The sequence below is a fragment of the Mustela lutreola genome, chromosome 3 (genome assembly GCF_030435805.1).
Source record: "Mustela lutreola isolate mMusLut2 chromosome 3, mMusLut2.pri, whole genome shotgun sequence".
NCBI classification, from domain to species: domain Eukaryota; kingdom Metazoa; phylum Chordata; class Mammalia; order Carnivora; family Mustelidae; genus Mustela; species Mustela lutreola.
Genome location: NC_081292.1, coordinates 113,350,751 through 113,370,709, shown reverse-complemented (window position 1 = coordinate 113,370,709; position 19,959 = coordinate 113,350,751). Strand labels below are relative to the sequence as shown.

The 19,959-nt window shown below is 40.2% G+C and overlaps 1 protein-coding gene across 8 annotated transcripts in view; it reads left to right on the top strand.

The window, feature by feature from the left end:
- The window catches only part of NCKAP5 (NCK associated protein 5), an 891,925-nt gene that overhangs the window by 818,646 nt on the left and 53,320 nt on the right, over nt 1-19,959 (top strand). For all 8 annotated transcript variants that reach the window (XM_059166690.1, XM_059166689.1, XM_059166694.1 and 5 more), the window contains one exon: nt 18,652-18,966. In XM_059166690.1, coding sequence (XP_059022673.1) covers nt 18,652-18,966 — 315 coding nt within the window. The remainder of the gene's footprint in view (nt 1-18,651; nt 18,967-19,959) is intronic.

Below are 19,959 nucleotides of genomic sequence, written 5' to 3'. Positions count from 1 at the left end.
TCAGAGGTCTGTAAGATGCAAGCTTCCCCATGGAGGTATGAGCCCTCAGGAGAGGAGGTCCCTTCACCCTAATAGGAGCAAGATTCAAGAGACCAGTGCACGAGCAAAGGGCCCAAGGCCTCTGGAAATCTGCATGCACGTTCATGCTCTATCTATTCATTACACAGCAATAGAGCCCTCTTAGAGAGATTTCGTGCTTTAGAGCAAAGCTCCTCTAAGGACAAAAATGATGATTTCGGGTGTTCATGAGATGCTCCTCCTGGAACCAGTGGGAGTTGCTTTCCATGTAAATAATTGTGCTGACTCACCAGAGTCGTGGATGACAATTAGTCCGCTGTGCAATTCGCACGTTGTTCTGCTCTGCAAGAAGACCGGGCTGCCAGGGAACAGGGTTAAATGGCCTTTGTCCCCTGGAACCAACATGTCAGGGTTCCACACTGGATGGGGCGCTGTGCTGAATTTGTGCTAGGTCTTCACTTACAGCCAGAACTTGTATAGAGTGTCGTAATGACACTGCCAGATAGAAGAGCAATCCCTGTGCATGGAGTGAGAAATTCCTGTTGTTCACCGACCTCTGGATGAGACAGCAACATCTTGGAGTCACACATACGTACCGCTTCTGCTTCCTTTATTGCTCAGGGATCCTTGAATGCAGTCAGATTTTGCATCAAGCTTGTGAACTCTGCCAGGCTGAATGAACTGTCCTGGGGTGATGGAGGTCAAGGAGTGGGATCAGACACAGGCTGTGGGACACGGGCCTTGCTTCGCAATAAGCCATACCCCACTAATGAGTCTGTCTTTACAAGGATGATAAACTCCACGTGTAGGGTGACATTCTGCAGGCATATAGAATAGAAGCTGCGAGGGATTCTCCAGAAACAAATGGGGTGAGCTGTGTCCTTCAGAGTAAAGCCTCTCTTTCCTCTGCACACTTAAGCAGATTTAGCTGCCAAAAACCTTTGACGCTCTACCACATTCTACTCTGCCGCAGTCCTCAAGATCCCACAGAAAGATCCACTCAACTGCTGCCTTATTCTCCTCATTCTGCTCTACCCCTGACCCTTTCCTAGTCTACTAGGGAGAGCGAGGGCCTGGGCATCACTAAGTGTTCTGTCACCTGCTTGAGCTTGCCAGAGACCTTTCCAGCCTTTATCTCCTGAAGTTCTTTCAGCTGTCTTTGTCTCCCTCCGTAACCCCACCTGCAATAACGCTGTTGTAGCTTTTCTTTCTGCTCCTCCAGAAACTCTGTTTACAAACAAAATCTCCAAGCTTAGCTCCAGATGTACCAGTTTTACCTCCAACATCATGACTCCCCGAGCCTCCTCATCTCCTCTTCCTCACCATGGTCGCTTCCCCGTTAGGATGTTTTCCCTGTGCTCTAACGTGGCTCCTTATTTTTAAAGGCCTTCCCCCCTTACTCCCAATTCTTCAAATTTAGAAAAACGAGTCTTCCTTGATGCCTCTTTCGTCTCTTTCCTCTGGTCTTGTGAGGAGAGGGACAGGTGGTCTAAACAATCAATAGCACATTCACTATGACTCAACGTGCAATGGTAACATATGTCTGTTGGAAGGCCGTGTTATGACAGTTGCCCTAGATGGTGCCAACATATATTCTTGATAACATCTTTTGAATTTTTATATATTGGCCTTGGGTCAAAATGATTGCATCTTCTCATCAGATTTTCTGTCAAGTCTTGTTTACTTTTCCTGAACACCAAAGAAAGGCCAAAAATATGTAAGATTCAGACTTAAAATCCAGAATCAGAGGTACCAACCTAAATCTTGAGCTTTCATATATTTCATACCATTTTCCTAACTTTTCTGGAATCCAAATAATGTAGTGTAAGCAGCACTGAACCCAGAAGCAGTATACCTAAGTTTCATTATAGTTTTATCTCTTACTAATTAAGCAGATTGTTGCCTGGGTTTCACTGTCTGTAAATTGGATATACTGGCTGCTGCCTTCCCCAACTCAGCACATGATTGTCAGGAAAACTGAAGGATCACATTCATGGCAGCACATCTTAGATGTAAGATGGGCCCGAGGTACAAGGGATTCCTTTTACCAGCATCTGCAGCTCTGTTAGGTACTAATGCCACAGTGATCCACCAGCCAGTTCTCTTTCTCCATTTTGGTTGGAACTCTAGTTGAAACAATGTCCTGTGTAGCTAAGCAGATATTTGAGTGGGTTTTTTGTCATTGTTTTGTTTTTTTCATCTTATTTCTCTCATCTTTTTAAGGAAAAAAAAAAAAAAAAAAGACCATGTTTATGACACTCTTGCATTAAAAGCCCCAAAGCTAGAACCTTCTCTTTGGATATGTTACAGAGAATGAATACAGCTGGTGAGAGCCAGAGGCCTGGGGGTATGGTGTGATAGTGTGTTGATGGTAGGTGTGGAAAAAGAATTTGAAAATGACAGTCTTTTTGAACATGATGTAATTTAGAGATGAGGTTGAAGAGGGAAAAGAGAAGAAAGTTTATATTACACTAAATAGGCCTTAAGGTTTATCAGATTATGTATTTATTTTAAATGATAACCTATAAAGCCTCATTAGAAAGGAAGTCCTGGGAAAAAAACAAAAACAGTACCTCCCTACTTGGTTATAAATGGCTTACTGGATTCCATAATGGGGTGGTTATTGAATTAGGGAGGGGAAAAAAAAAAAAAAAGATGATAGATACCAGAAGCTCCAAGCTTGAAGATAAATATCTTCTCAGCAACATCTTGGAATTTGGTCTGAAGAGGAAAGAGGGTATGGTCACAGTAGTTGTCCAAGCAGCAGAAAGCTGTTGACTTGGAGTGAGAAGACATGACTTTGAATCCTGGCTGCCTTATGTGTCCGTGTTTCCTGAAAGACACAGGCTGCCTATTTGTGTTCTCATCTGTAAAGGGGAGATTACCGTTGAGGCATAGCGTTGCTGTAAGATTCAGTTGAAATAGTGATTAAGAAAAAATACAGCAGACATTATGATTGGCTTCCCAATATTCATTTCCACATCAAGGGTACGATGTTATTAGGACACTTATGGTAATTTTCCCTGCAAGCAATTGGCCCAAGAAGCTAGGCTCTAGGCCAGTCAATGAATGGCCATCCTCAAGTGGCATGGATTGGTCCAGGAATAAGCTTGTGATCTCATTTGGCTAATTTTCAGTGGACAGAGTGGTTGCAGATACAGAGAGAAATCACACAAAGAGCCAACTTCTCTTTCCCTCTAATCTCGGGAGCATACAGCTGGTGAATATGGAGCTAACAGAGATAGCTCCTACAGACAAGAAGCCAAAGCTGACACACAGGATATGCAGAGCATGGCTCTGCCAAGCTGCAGGGGAGGGGATACAGAGGGCCTAGATCAAGGCAGTCCTGAAGCTTGCTCTACTCTGGACCATGAGCTAATGCATCCTTACTGTATAATGTGTGACTTCCTTATTGATTCAGAGTGTTGGCAAACTGAGGACAGAAGACAATATGAGAATATGTAACCATCAGCCCTGCAAGCTTTATAGTTTGTATAGGCTTTTCTCCAAATCTTGGCCCTCCTACTTGTAGCTATATGACCAAGAGCAACTTTATTTACCTTCTTAAATCTCCATTTCTTTGTATGTAAAATGTATCCACTGCATATTTTATCATGGTCTGTTGCAAGTAGAGCATTTACCCTGTGGTAAGCATACAGCAAATGTTATGCTACAGAAAGATGAAGTATGATGAAGGTCAAATGCATTTCCACAGGGCATGTCCATTTGGTGGCTCTGGTTCCTATTTAAGACCCTCTTTGCAGAAGAGAGTTGGGCACATAGCCAGAGAATCCAGGGGTCTGTGCAACACTCCCCAAGCTAGAAGAGTACTGGTCTGTACAGTCCCTGGCAGGCTCGCTGATACTGGGGCTCTCCATCCTGACTGGGAGGCAGGTTAATGAGCCTGAGCTTTGGAGTCAGACCGGTACTATCAGGTAACTCTGTCTCCTCAGAGCTTTGTTTTCCTCCTCTATTAAATGGGGATAATAGTTGCTACTAGCTGGGATAGTTGAAAAGGATGAAGGAGAAAACAAAGCCCCTTGTGTGCTGCCTGATCTGGGATTAAGGAATAGCCCCAGTTGTGCTCCCTAGGGACTCCTAAAGACTCTTCCTTCCCAGCATTACGTTCAGATCCTTAGAACCTAGTATATTGTAGTATAATTTACATACAACATAATATACTCTTTCTAAGTATACTATTCCATGAGTTTTGATTAATGTATATAGTTATCTAGCCACTAATGTATATAGTTTTCTAGTTATCAGCCACAATCAAGACATAGAACATCTTCTGGATTCCTGGCTGGCTCAATCAGAAAACCATGCGACTGTTGATCTCAGGGTCATGAGTTCGAGCTCCATATTGACTATAGTGATCACTTACTTACATAAATAAATAAATTCATTTTTAAAAAAAAGATACAGAACATTTTCATCACCCCAGAATATTCTCTTACACTCCTTTACGTGAAATCACTCATACCACTAGTCCCAGGCAATCACTGATTTGTTTCTATCACTATAGGTTTGCCTTTACTAGAATTTTAATGTAAATGGAATCAAATCATATAGTATTTGGAGTCTGCCTCTTTTAATTAGTATAAATTCTTTTGAGAAACATCCACATTATATGAGTTCTGTTTTTGTTTCTGTTTTTGTTTGTTTGTTTGTTTTTGTTGTTACCAATTGGTATTTCATTGTATAAATATACCATAATCTGTTTCTCTGTTCACTAGCCAGTGAACATGTTGGTCATTTCTAGTTTGAACTATTATGCACAAAGCTGGTCTTAATATTTGTGTGGAGTCTTTAGGTGGACATATGTACTCTTTTCTCTTGGGCAAGGGTGTTATTGCTGGATCACATGATGAGTGTATGTCTATCTTCACAAGAAACTACCAAACTGTTTTCCAAAGTGGTTTTAACATTCTGTGATCCTATGACCAATGTAAAAGAGTTCATAAGCATTTATTATTGTGGGTCTTTTCAGTTTTAGTAATATTTATGGGAGTGTAGTGATATCTCACTGTGATTTTAATTTGCAGCCCACTAATGACTGATGATGTTGAACATCCTTTCCTATGTTTATCTGACATCCACATATCTTCTTTGGTGACACAAGCATTCAAAATTTTGCTCAACTTTATACTGAACTTTTTATTTTGTTATTATTGAGTTATAAGAGTTATTTTTTATTATTTTTATTGTATTATATATTATATATCAAGCTATTATATTAATTATATAACAAATAATATATTGTTATATTGTCATTTATACTTATTATTATCATTTTTTAAGATGTTACTTATTTATCTGACAAAAAGAGACACAGCAAGAGAGGAAACACAAGCAGGGAGGAGCAGAGGGAGAAGGAGAAAAAGGCTTCCCTCCAAGCAGGAAGCCCAATGTGGGGTTCAATCCCAGGACCCTGGGATCATGACCTGAGCCAAGGGCAGATGCTTAATGGCTGAGCCACCCAGGCACCCCTATATTTATTATTATTATTAGATATACATTTGTTGTTTTCTTACAGCTTGTTGTTTGCCTTCTAATTTTCTTTTAGTGCCATTGAAGAGGAAGGTTTTTTTTATTTTAATCATCTGAGGTATCATTTTGTGTGTGTGGTTTTTGCTTTTGAGCTCTATTTAAGAAACTGTTGCTTAATCAAAGGTCACAGAGATAATCTCTGTTTTCTTGTAGACTTTTTACAATTTTAGTTCTTATGTTTAAGTCAGTGCATTAGTTATTGTATACAGTGTGAATAAAGGGGTGAGGCCTATTATTCTCATTAGGAATATTCAGTGTTTCTAGTACCTTTTGTCCAAACATTATCTTTGCCCCATTAAATTACCTTGTCATTTTTGACAAGTGACAATATATGTGTGAGTCTATTTCTGGAATGTCTGTTCTCTTCCACTAAACTATATGCAAATCCTCATCCAATATCACATTCTCTTAATTATTATATAGCCAACTACAATTTAGGTAGTATCAGTCCTGACATTGTTTCACTTTTTAAAAAATGTTTGTACTTCCCAAATACTTGTAGAATCAGTTTGTTAATGTCTGTAAGAAAGACTGGTAGTGTTTTGATTAGGATTGCCTGGAATCTATAAGTCAACTTGGAGAAAATTGAATAATATTGAATCTTCTGATCTGTGAATATATATAAAGTAGGTTTTTCATAGACAGCAATTAATTGTTTTTTTTAATCAAATCTGACAAACTCAGACTACTAAGTGGCATGTTTAAGCCATTTACCTTTAGTGTAATTATCTAAATAGTTGGGTTTAAAATCTACCATCTTAATATGTAACTTTCTACTTGTCTCCTCTGTATTTTTGCTTTTTCTTCCCTGCCTTTTGAATTATTTTTTATGATTCCCCTTTATCTCCACTTACAGAGTATTAGCTATACTCCTTGGTGATTGATCTAATGTTTAAGTATAGTCTAATTGCCTCTTTAGCATTATCTATCTTAAATAAGGTATCACAGATTACTTTCATATAACCTGTCCCATCCTTTATGCTGTTGTTATATTTTATGTCTATATATGTTAGAAAGCTTACAGTATGCTCTTGCATTTGCTTTGGTTATTTATTTTTTAAAAAGATTAAAAAAATAGAAATATATTATATATTACAACCTATATTTACTACTTCTGGTACTCTTTACATCCAAATGTCTACCTGATATTCATTTTTTATCTGCCTGTGAGAATACACTTAAAATTTCTTACACTAAAACCTCCTCTGGGAATACATTCTCTCAGCTCTTTTTTTTTTTTTTTTTTTAAAGATTTATTTATTTGAGAGAGAAAAAGCATGAGCAGAGGTGGGACAGAGAGTGAGAAACAGAATCCTCAAGTAGATTCCCCACTGTATGAGGAGCCTATTGCCAAGCTTGGTCTCAGGCCCCTGAAAGCATGACCTAAGCTGGAATCAGTATTTGGCCACTTAACCAACTGAGCCACCTCTGCACCTCTCTGCTCTTGTTGGTTTTAAAAGTATTTCTTTTTTCTTTGATTTTTAAAATAATTGATAAGTTGATTAATTGAAATTAATTTCATAAGGTGTTTGTTTGTTTGTTTCCACTCAACACTTTAAAGATATTTATCTACTATCTTCTGGATTATGTAGTGCCTGACATAAAGTCTGCTGTCAGTTTTATCATTGTTCTTCTATAAAGTATCTTTATTCTCAGTTGCTTTTAAGATTTGTTTTTATCATTGATGTTCAGCAACTTAATTATGATGTGCCTTGGTGAATCTTCTCCATGTTGGTCCTGGTTGGAATTCAATGATTCTCTTAGAATTGGGATTATAGTTTTTATCAAATATGGTACATTTTTGGTTATTCTGTCATGTAATTTTTCTTCTCTTTTTTTTTAATTCTGGGAGCTCCAGATATACATACTATTTCATATTGACTCCAAGGTCACTAATGCTCTGTTTATTCCTTTAAGTCTTTTTTTTCTGTATACTTTATTTTGGATCATTTATGTCCTTATGTGTTCAAATTCACTATTTTTTCCTGCTATATCTGACATCTCTGCTTTCCTGTTATCTGATATCACTGCTAATCTGTTCTTACTCCTATGTAGTGTATTTTTTCTATTTGAATAGGTTTTTTTCCTGTCTATAATTTTATTTTGGGTGTTTTTATTATTCAAATATCTCTTAATGAAGCTCCAATTTTATTTTATATCTTTGCACATATTTATAATATCTACAGTATTTTTAAAAAGATTTTGTTTATTTGAGAGAGCGAGATCAAGAAAGAACATGAACTGGAGGAGAAGCAGATGGAGAGGGAGAGGCAGACTCCCTGCTGAGCAGGGAGCAGGGAGCAACTCAGTCCCAGGACCCTGAGATCATGACCTGAGCCAAAGGCTCAGACTGAACTCCCTATCTACAGTATTTTAAGATTCTTTGTTATAGTTTTATTATCTCTCATTTCTTCTTCTGTTTCTATTGACTGGTTTTTCTCCTGAAGATGGATCATATTTTCCTGATTTTTGTATGCCTAGTTCTTTTTGAACAGAGATTATAAATTTTATGTTGTTGAGAACTGGATTTCAATATTCCTATAAAAATGTTTAAACTTTGTTCTGGGGTGCTTTTAAGGTATATACAGATTAGTTTTATTTGTCAAAGCTTACTCTTAAGTTTTGTTCTGACAAGTCCAGGGAAGCCTTTATTCTAGGTATAAATTAGCCTCCTTACTGAGGTTTGACCTTTCTTAGAACTCTACCCTATAGTTCACATTTTAGAAAGCCTAGCCTCCCTGAATGGTGGAAACAAACTATTTTTAGCCTATGCGAGCTCAAGAAATTATTTAACTTAGTCCTTCATAGTAATTATTTCTCAGACACCATTGATTTTACCCCATGCATATTCAGATTAGTATATAGCCAAAAACTGTAAGTATACCTCTGCTATTATCTTTTCTTTCCAATATACAGCCCTGCAAATTCTAGCAACCCTGATACTCCTCTTATCCCATCCCACAAACACACATGCATATATTTATCTCTTCAATTCAATGGGATCTGCAGGCTTTGTGTTCCTTCTCTGTGTTGCAGTCTAGGAACTGTCATCAGAAGGGTGGCTGGGGAACTTGTAGAGCTCACCTCATTTGTTTCCCATGATTCTGAGGTCAAGTCCTATGCTGTCTACTATCTAATATCTGAAAACAGTGTTTAACAGCATAAGTATATTCCTGTTGCTGTTAATCCTTAATGGACAGAAGCAAAACTCTCTCTGTATCTTTACCTATATCCATATCCACTGGTCTGTTGGATTTCATTACTTCTTTATTATCTTCCTGTAAAGACAACCATGGAATATTGGTGAGTGGAGAGTAGCAGCTGAATTGGAAAGATAGGCTCACATCAACTTCAGCCTCCTCTTCACCCACATTTCAACTGCAGTCACATAAAAGAAAAATAAATGATCCTTAAATATTCACTTAAAATAGATTACCTTATAATAATTAAAATTCTGAACCGAGCAAGTAAGGCATGTTAGAGTGACTATTAAAATAAAAAAAAGTTTAGGAATATGAAGACTTGGGCTTTCTTCCTTTCTGCATGTAATTTAAAAAATCATTGAGAATGATTAAATATAGAGAGAAATGGAGAAAAACACTATGAACTTTAAATTTTTATCTTTCTGTAGGCTTTCATTAAATATCTCTTACTGCAGTAACATGAACAAAATAAAATAATTTGTAATTTTAGAGCATGTAAAAATTTAATATAAAATGTTAGGGTAATAATATGTATGATGTATTATAAACATCCCTAATAAATTTTTATCTGTTGCTAAATTGACACATCTGAAGCTCCCCATGCTTTTCTGTTTTTATACACTTCTTGCCAAATCAGGGTGTTTTGAATCTCTTCCTGCAGCACCTTACCCCCAATTTATTTTCTTTCCCCCCTTCCCTCAGTTGCTTTATCAAAGCTGATGTTATCCAGGCAGGTGAAATGGAGAGAAGAGGCAGTAGTCCATACGATCCAGAAAGCCTGATATGGAGTAGAAAAGATTTAGAGAGACAAAATTACTCGTAATAGCTATTTATGTCTATCAGATTCACCAGATAATTGTTTAACTTATCACTTCCTTTTGGCAGGACAGATAGAGATGGAGTGGGTGCATGAGAGAAGATAGATCACTGAATAGATACAAGGATAACCTTTGGGGACAGACATGCTGTACTTTCTCTAAGGGGAAATAATGACTTGCTAATTTGGGAATGTAATCTGAGAATGTTGTAAGTCTGTGAACAGAGGAGAATCAGTAAACATCATTTGTTTAGATCTTTACCATGCCTTTCATAAACACCAGCCCAAAGTATTTGAAAAGAAGGTGCAAACAGGTAGCTAAATGATAATTAGATTGGGAGGAAAAAGTTGAGAATAGAGTAATTTTGTCATGGATAGAGAATGAGCAAGGATAAGAGGAAACAAGGCAGAGAGATAAGTTGACATTTCTTCACATAGAAAAATGGTGATCAAAGATCAGGCTGGAACCATTGTGATTCAGCATTTTTACGGTACTCTAGGAAGTTTTGTTAATGAGAGTACAATGTTGTATTTTGTCTTGTTGTTTAAGTTGGAAAAATATCAAAGTAAAGAGGACAAGATGACATATGGATAGGAAAGTAGTCAAGGGGTAGTCATTGCTTTGTGGGGGTTTGGGAGGGATTCGTGTGTATGCTCATCATCAAGGACTTTGATCCAAAGTGACAACTCCCAAAATAGCTTTTAGGAGTCTGGGATCCAACTCTGTTCCTAGATCAGCTGACCAATTCAGACAAGTGCTGGCTGTTAAACCATACTGGCCTCATGAGTCTACTCTTCTGTATCACAGTAAACACTGCCTGCAAGTCTGGGCATAGCATGACATGAAGGAGTTATGTGAGGATCTCAAGATTTTTTAGTCCTGAGGGATAAGAGAATATAGATCATTATTAACATTTGTAGAACCGTGAGGTGTTCAGAAAGTTGCATAATGTATCCCAAAATTCTAGACCAAGAGCCATCCTCAGCCTTAGAAGTTGTTTCAGAATGTTTCAGCATTGACAGGAAGAAACACATCTTACAGCAAACTTTCCCCCCTCAGGGATTTTACCAGCTGGATATGTAAATAAATTCACAAAGTATTTCCATGAATTCGTGGTCTACGTGGGCATTTGACACGCATTTCTCACCTTTTCCAGTTTATATCCTTAAATCACATCGCAGCACAGTATTTTATGTGACGCTAGTGTTAGATGGAGAGTGTTTGTTCACCAGATACCAACCCTGCGTAAGGTGGCACGTCTTTTATATTGATTTAAGTAACGTGTCCTTCATCTTTACAAAGGAAATTCATGGTCTGGTTTTTCCCTTTAATATTTTGTCATGTTAATTCCCTATGATTTTCACATATTCATTCTGTGTGTGGCAGTGCACCAGACCCCCAATATCCAGATCTTCCTTTATATCAAAGAGAGCACAGGGGACTGGAAAACAAATTTACATTCTTCTCTACACTTTTCAAGTCTCAGAAAGCTTAAATCCACTTGGAATTCAAAGGCTGGGTATTCTCATGCATTCCAAAGCCATCAAATTGAATTTACTCTTCCAGAAGGTCATCCTAATGCCACAGCCAAAGGTACCCAGTAGTTGTGAATAAATAGCCAATATAGTCATTTTTTACTACTTTGAGAAAGCCACGGGATAAACTTAGAATGTATAACCTACATGTAATTGATGTGGCTTTGGCAACAGGCTTGTTTTTTTTAGCTTGTTTCAGCCGTACAGATGAAGAGAAGGATGTGCAAATAAAGAGATCTGTTCTCCCATCTGTGGTTTAAGCTCCTGGTGCCAATACCACACATCGCTAAAAGATGTTTAGGAACCTGGAGAGAAGTCATACAAAGACTTATTTACATGACCACTTGCATTAGAAGAAAGCATGCCACTTAGTAATATGGCACGGCCACTAAGCACCCATTCAAACACCGTTTCTGGCCGGTGAGTTGTATTGTGTCCTCCTTGCATTTTTTTGGCTGAAACTTGTAGATGTGATGAAAATGCTCAAAATTAAAAAAAAAAAAAAGTTTGGAGTTTAAATTTTTCTCTTTTCCTAGGATTTATTAGTGTTGAAGAGGAAAAAAAAAATAATCTGTGATGACTAAAGTAGTTTGTTTGAACCTGTAAGAGCGAGCAGATCATGGCACAGGAACGAGTACAACTTTTTAGGATAGATGAGCTATACCTTTGCTAACTGAAAATCGTGGCTTACTAATATGCACATGTACCCTGAGAATGTAATAAGTCTGTGAGCAAAGGAACACCAGTCCACATCATTCATTTAGGCTTTTTAGAAAAGATTCTCAGGGTGCCAGCTCCAAAATGGATTTCTTGAGAGAATGGACTCCATCTTTTCTATGCATGAGGCAGCTTGCCACCAACTCCAAGTACTTGGCTCCGTATTCGCAATTGCTTATTGATGTTGACAATCAGCTCACCTCCAAAGAAATGGTTGCCGAAAGGTAATTGCTTAGGAAATAACCACAAGGTCGTTGTTCAGTAAGACAGACCCAGGTGCTGCAGTAGAATACTAACCGTGCCGTTAGACATTTGGTTTATGTTGGTTTCCACGCCATTGTATGTTCGGGACCTTCACCTTTCCCTGACGACCACTTGTGAAAACTTATGGAGCTCCTGCTTTGTCACGGGCACTGTGCCAGGCTCACTACAGATGAGCTGCATTGTGCACGCTGAGACTATTTTTCGAACCCTGTTGTCACACGGCTAGCAGGTAGCTGCACGGGTCTTCAAGCCTTGTCTTTCTGGCTCCGATGGCTGTTTTTTCACTTCCTTCTTCTGAGTACTCAGAGTAACTTGGAACTCAAGTCAGGTTTTCTCAAGCCTCTCCTATCCAATAATCTCTTTGGACAAATACATTAACCCTACCAGGAGTCTGAGTTTACAAATTCAAGCGATCACGGATTTGCGCGATAGGATCTGTGAGGAAAAGTTGGAGACACACAGAAGAGAAGACTGAGGGGAAAATAAGCAGCATTTTCGAAACACTCAAAAATCATTGCTAATTCAGATTCCACCAGCATGGAAATGTGTATTAACTGAAAGAGTGCTGGAAATCAACTTTTCCCTTTTTAGCTATTATTAAAGATAACAGTACTGTGTGAAGAAATAATATAAAACAAGTTTGGAACAATCCACTTGAGAGAACAAATTGTTTTAAAAGAGAGAAACTCACTGCTTTGTGTAAACCCATGTAAGATGTTACCAAATGATCTTGTCTACTCACTACGGATGGTCCCCGGGAACTGGACTCTGTAAGAGCTTAGTTCTTCTACTACTATGGGCACTGGCATTCAGTGGGGATGCCAGCACTCAGCACGACATCACCACATCAAGAATCCCTGAGGATGAGGGCCAGGGTGATGGTGCCACTCTGGCGGCGGCTGCTTCTTCTTCTTCTTCTTCTTCTTCTACTTGTACTTCTAGACTTGAGACCATCTGGCCAGTGATGCTTTGCAGGAAGCGGCTGGGCAGGGAGAATGAGAAAGACACCAAAACCCCATTCCAGGAGCTGTCCTCGTCTTGGTCACAGACCCTTGCTCTAAGGGCTTGGAAGTATTAAGAAATTGGCCTTTAAAATATTCAATAATTCTGAATGATCTTATCCCTCTGGCTATCTGAATTAATGAAGTCTGACCATCTGAAAAATAGCTCTACAGAAGAAGGAAGTCAGCTATTTTCTTTTGTTGCCAGAGTCAAAACAAAAGGCAGCAGATTGGGGTTTCAAAAGGGAAGCATCATATTCACTTTATTTTTTTTTAAAGATTTTATTTATTTATTTGACAGAGAAAGAGATCACAAGTAGGCAGAGAGGCAGGCAGAGAGAGAGGAGGAAGCAGACTCCCCACCAAAGAGAGAGCCTGATGCGGGGCTTGATCCCAGGACCCTGGGATCATGACCTGAGCTGAAGGCAGAGGCTTTAACCCTCTGAGCCACCCAGGCGCCCCGCATATTCACTTTAATTTCAGGAAGCATTTTCTAAAGACTAGAGCTGTTTTTTCTCCACCTGTGCTTTTCAATACATATGGTGAGAACTGACTATGTGTCAGGCACGGTGCTGAGCCCTCGTGATGGAGAGTAAATCAGTTACTCAATCAGCCCAGAGTTATTATCAGCTCTCTCAGCACATAATCACTGCGATGTTGAAAAAAGACAATATAGAATCAGGAATGGACTTATAGGAGAATGTTGAGGAGATAAATAAAATCCATTCTGCCCCCAGGATGTCTACAGTCTAATAACATTTGTTTAGAGAATTGTGCTGTTTTCTGAATGATAGCCATGTGCCTATTCCAGGCATCATACTATGTTTATTAGGTGCTGTGTTTTTAGTCCTCAAGCACCCCCATGATGAAAGCTATATGATCTAATTTTCAGATGAGGAAACTAAAAGCACCTGCCAGGATTCCTGGTGCAGGGAATATAAGGTGCTAATTCTCGTTGGTGAATTGAGTGAGGATTTTATACTCTGCACCCTAAGTTAAGAGTAGACATATCCCCATTGGAAATGTTTCTCCAGAACTCCTTCCTCCACCATCCCGTGTAGAACCTCACCCTTTTTGGCTACTCACCCCACAGCTGGACTGCTCGTCTCCCTCTTAGGCACAGTAACTTCAAGCTTCAATGCCAGACAATATTCCTAATCCAAGCACTTTGAGATTTTTCCCAAAAAAAGGAGGGCCTAGAAATTTCTGTATCAGCTGCTAAGAGACGATAAAGATGTCCATCTCCTTGCCTGCTGGAGATATGCAAAGTGATGCATTTGAGGTTTGAGTAAAATATCCTGAGTCTATCCTGCAAGTAAGAGATTCCCTGCCATTCTGTTGCTGATGGCCTGAATGGATCCCAGGGGTGCTGAGATGTGGAGCCATCAGCTCTCAAGTAGCCAGTATTTTCCTCAGTGAGCTATATATTTTCTATGTGTGCTATGACTTTAAGAGGTCTGGGAAGCACCACTCTCAGTCATCCCATGAAACGTCTAGGGCTTGTCAGTGCCAATAAGTGAGAGAACTTAACCTTGAGAGAGTGAGAGAGAGAGAAGGCAAATGGGACAATGAGAAGTAGGTAGGAGGACTGACCAGGGTCAGAGATGTGATCGATGACCTTGGAAGAATGAAACCTGCTGGTCCATCCAGAGACCCAACCCTTGAACTCATTAGAAAGGCCCTGTTGGCAGCTGTTCTCACACCCACAAACGTGAACTTATACTTGTCAAGATCAAGACTGTCAGCTCATTCGAGATGCAAGGTCAGCTTGCTGCTTTGAACTCTGTTCCCATCACAGCCATTTAATTACTTTGTGGATTCTTATAATTCTCCGAGGGGGGACAAAAAGCTGGCTTCAAAAGTACAGTACCTAACAATTTTTTCAGGTTACAATATTTTTACGAACTGTGAGAAACTTACAGCACCTTAAAGAAACTACATAAAGAAGGTGTCAGCATTTTCAATATAAACTCCATTTCCAAAGGTTTTTGCATTCTGGAGAAATTTGCCTGAGGGTGAAACTTGGCATATGGGGCCTGAGTCCCGGACTGTCTACATCTCATTTCATAGGTACTTACAAATGAGTTTTTCAAATTCGCTACATTTGGCACCTGTAATTTTTAGAAATAAAAAATGACTTTAATAGCAGGTGGTTTGTGAGTTTAGTGTCAAACACACAGTTCTCAGAGAATCTGAGAATACCAGAAGTCCTGTTTTACAGATTCTGGTATGATAATATTAGAAAAGGGAAGGAGGGAAGGAAAATAATTTAAGGGGCCAGAAACCGGAAAATGTTGGTATTTTCAGAAGGGTATACCGTACCTAGCCTGCCTTCATCATTTTTCCTGCCCCAGACCTCTCCTTGCCCTATTCCCTGCCTTGCTTCATAGACCAAGCCAGCACCTACGGGGCTTTGGGGGCTGGGGCTTTCTCTCCGGAAAAATCACTGAAAAGGCAGCCAAGGATCTCCTTTTCTTTTTTTGAGTCTTCATTGGAGGGAACTGGATTCAGTGCTCTCTGAGCCATCAAATATTTGGTGGGTGGGGGAGGGGGATGCGTTTTTAGGCAAAGCCGGAAAAACTGACCTTGGAGGCAATGCCTATTGCCTAGTCCAGAGAGCTGCAATTAATGCCAGAGAAACCTTGGCATGACATCTATGGATACAACTGAAGAAGGCAGAAGGAAGCATTACTGAGCAATCATGGTCCTCAGAAAACATGCCCATCAGGGTGTACAGGCACCCTGCATGGGGCAACAGCCATTTAAATACAGGGAAAGTTAAGAGTAGACTCACACCTTGAGATGGGGAACATGGGAGCCAGCTAGATTTCAGGAGTCTCTGCTCTGATACCAGAGAAACTGAGCACCTTGCCTAGGAACAGCGGGTGGGGGGGTAGGAGGTGGGATCCTATGAGTTTTGTGCTCACAAGGTGGCCTCAGTGACTCGTAACTGAGTGGAGCCCCCTTCTGGATTTATCTGTACTTTGGGGAAGAAGGATCAAGATAGCTTGATGGTTGAAAGCCGGATCTTTGTAGTTACACCTGACTGGATTCAAATTCAAGCTCTTTCTCTATAGCGCATGACCTTGGGCAAGTTACTTAACCCTTTGCGGCTAGGATTCCTCACTTGTGGATGGTAATGATAGTTCTTACCTTATAAGGTCGCAAAAGTGATGACATGATGCCAAATAGGAGTGAGGTCCTAATGGCTGCAGTAAGCAGGCAAACTTAATGATTTGTGTCCACAAAAGGAAAAGATCTCCCTTGTCTCATCCTGCCGAGCATGCTTTAGGTCAGGGCTATGCAATCCTGAAGGGGCTGGGAGTAAGTTATCATGGGAGGCAGCCCGGGGCACTCGGGGACTAACACAGCTCAGCTGTTATAGCCTGTGAGTCCGCTTCCTGTTGCCCAGCCCTGGGTTGGTTCTGAGGAAGACCCACTTGCTTGTGTGAGACCGAAGAAGTTCAGCCTCTTTGAATTGCCCCAAGTACAACACAGGGACATGTTAACTCTGAGGGTTTTTTATTTCTAGGCAAAAAGGAAGAAAAGACCTTGAGTTCTGAATAGCAGGGTCTTTCCTTTCAAACTCATCTGGCAATGCCTCCCCAGGCAAACAGCTGCTCCTTTCTCAAAAAGGCCCTTCTGTAACAATCAGGCCCCCTTCACTGAGGAGGAAATGAATAGAGAAGACTATGAACAATCTTTGAAGCTGGTTGAGAGTAAAGCTGGCCAGGTGGAGGCCTTGAAATGAATGGGGCTAAGGCTTAGCCCTACTGATTGTGAAAAAGAAAAGCCCGCCCCTGGCTGTCGCCATATGAATCTGTGCTCCGGCAGTCCCTGACCAGTGTCTGAGGTCCCATGGTGTATGAGGGTGCTCAGTGAGAGAGGGTATCTTCATCTTCCCAATAAACACCTCTTTGAAAATAGAAGCTTCTTCTTTGATAGGGACTTTGTCTTCCAAGTGCCTCTAAAACCAGCACCAAACCTACTGAAACCTGTAACAGGTCTATCCACAGCCCTACCCCCCACCCCCACTTTTTTTTTTACCTTAGTGTTAGGAAATTCCCAGAACTGTACTATTCACTTGCAGCAAAGAGGTTTTGCGGAAGAGGGTAGGGAATGGACAGGTTCTGGAATTCTGGTACTAATTGCCCAATGGGATTGTGTACCAAATGGGATTGTGTTAAGAAGGCATTTGTGGATAAACTATCCACCTACCTGGTACCAGCTAATATCTGATAAGTAAGTTAAACATTTTGCATATGTCACTCTTCATTATTTAACCCTTTCAGCTATCTTTCACAGGATGTTCCGTAGCATTCTAAATTCTAGAGATTGGATGGATTTGTATCCTCACAGCTGCCTCAAGGAATCTGAGAGCTCCAGAGCTTAAGAATCCTGTGTTGGGGTCCGTACAGTAGTTATTGGCAGTTCCCACTTTGGAAGATGTTCCATAAAAGCACCACTAAAATGTTAGCTGTTGAGCATCTCGATGCAAAGAGTATGCCATATTCTGTTATATCTGCCACCATGCCCAATAGGGTACTAAGTGTTTCTTAAGTCTTAGAACTGTAAGATGCTGATACAAACTTTTATTAAGAATGTTTTATTCTAGAATTATCATATAAATAGGAGACTCTGGGAGCGATGAGCAGAACTAGGAAGTTGTCTCATCGGCTTGGATCAACCATTTCAGAAATCAAATACGCAATCATTTTTGCCAGTATTGTATTTCTGCCTGTATATAAAGTTTCTTAAAGATGAGACACATCAGAAAATGTTACACACATGCAGTGAAATCAACTTGATTCATTTTAGGGAATAATAGTTTCAGGGATCTCTGGAAGTGACAAGAAATCCAACAGGTACTGATGGGTTGTGTCATTGGGTGAAGTAAGGGGGTAAGACAGGCAGTGACTCTGTAGACTTCTCAAGAAATTGACTTCAAATGGCAGTTGGGTCAGATGAAGCCCACGTGATACAGCGGTAATATCATGGGTAAGGTACCTTTTGGAATGACCTTTAGAGCATGTGCACTACTTGCAGTTAAATTGAGAGGACAGACACTGAGTTAGCTGTCAGGTGGATGATAATTCATGTAAGAGATGCATAATTACCTCTGTGAGGACATCACTTCAATGTGTTATGTGTGCTCATTACTCATCGTATTTTGATTAATAAATTTCACCTAATTTGTTGAAGTCATATGATTTCCAATTGAAATAAAGGTGACCAAAAATCATTTTTGGTCTCTAATGATTTTTTTTTTTTTCTGTGATAACTCTAGTGAGCCATCCAGGGTATAAGCACATGTGAGTCTTAATGCCAGTAATGGCTGTCTGTCTTCCCTCATATTATGTGAAGGGAATATTTCCATGTTCAACTAAACGTCGGTGTGATGCCACTCACTTCAAACTTACTACGCCGTTAGAAGAATTTCTTCCTTTTAGATATCCCCCTTCCTCCAGATCAGAGACTAATGCTCATGATCCTTTTATCCTTGTATGTGAGCCTTCTCTAATCCTCACTATGTTATTCTGTCTAGAATCCAACTGCCTGATGAGGACGCTGGACAGTGGGATTGGAACCTTCCCACTCCCAGACTCGGGAAATCGCTCCACAGGGCGGTACCTGTGCCACCCAGACTTCCCAGAGGACACCGAGCCCATCCTGTCTCTCCAGCCGGCACTCTGTGCTGCTTCTTCCATCAGAGCTCAAACCCTTGAACGAGAAGTGCCTTCCTCTGCAGACAGCCAGGCCTCTGCAGATAATACCATTGTTCATTCCACATCCGACCCCATCATGACGGCCAGGGCCATACGGCCTCTTGAGAGTCGCCTCCCCAAACCAGCTTCCTCAGGTAAACCGCCTTCGGCCTTCCAAATCAGACTGTTTCCACACCAAAATAATGCACTTGCTGACAAAAAATGGAAAACAGGCAGCAGGAAAGGTTTCCACCAGGAGATCAGTCAGTGACCTCTACCCAATGGGAATGTGGGTGTGTGAAAATCTCTGTAGGTCCTCAAACAAAAAGTAAAAAGACACATGTTAAACATTATGGGCTCTTAGTATTACAGCACGGGATATACACACATGGAAAGGAAGCAAGCACCTAAGCATAGGTATATGGAAATATAAACTGATGGGGGCGGGGGAAGGCCCACACAACATACACATAGGAGTTTCTCTTTTAAAACCTAACTCTGGGGGCGCCTGGGTGGCTCAGTGGGTTAGGCCACTGCCTTGGACTCAGGTCATGATCTCAGGGTCCTGGGATAGAGCCCCGCATCGGGCTCTCTGCTCAGCAGGGAGCCTGCCTCCTCCCCTCTCTCTCTGCCTGCCTCCATGCCTATTTGTGATCTCTGCCTGTCAAATAAATAAATAAAATATTTTAAAAAAATAAAAATAAAAAATAAATAAAACCTAACTCTGAATATAGACCAGTTTAGGCCCGAGACATAAATTTAGCGGAATTGTTGTTTGCCCTCTAACCAGAAATGTATGTCTTCTGACATTCCTGTCCTGCTCAAATATATTTATATGTTGATCTATAAAAAACTTCGTTTGATATACCAGGGGTAGTTTGTGCATTAAATGCAATAGAGTGGAATGAGCCTCCTGCTGAGAGGCACTCTCCACCCCTTCGTCACAGTCAATTGAAACAAGCTTCCATGATTCAAGATAGGACCAGGCTAAGGGTCAGAGTTTTTTCATTGTTCCCTCAGGATTAAAAATATTTATTGCAGTGCAGGATGACACTAAATAATTTTTAACTTGCATGGCTTACGTTGCATTTATGACATGCATAAGCATCTGAACTAAAACTCTAAAGACTCTCTTTTATGATTTGATG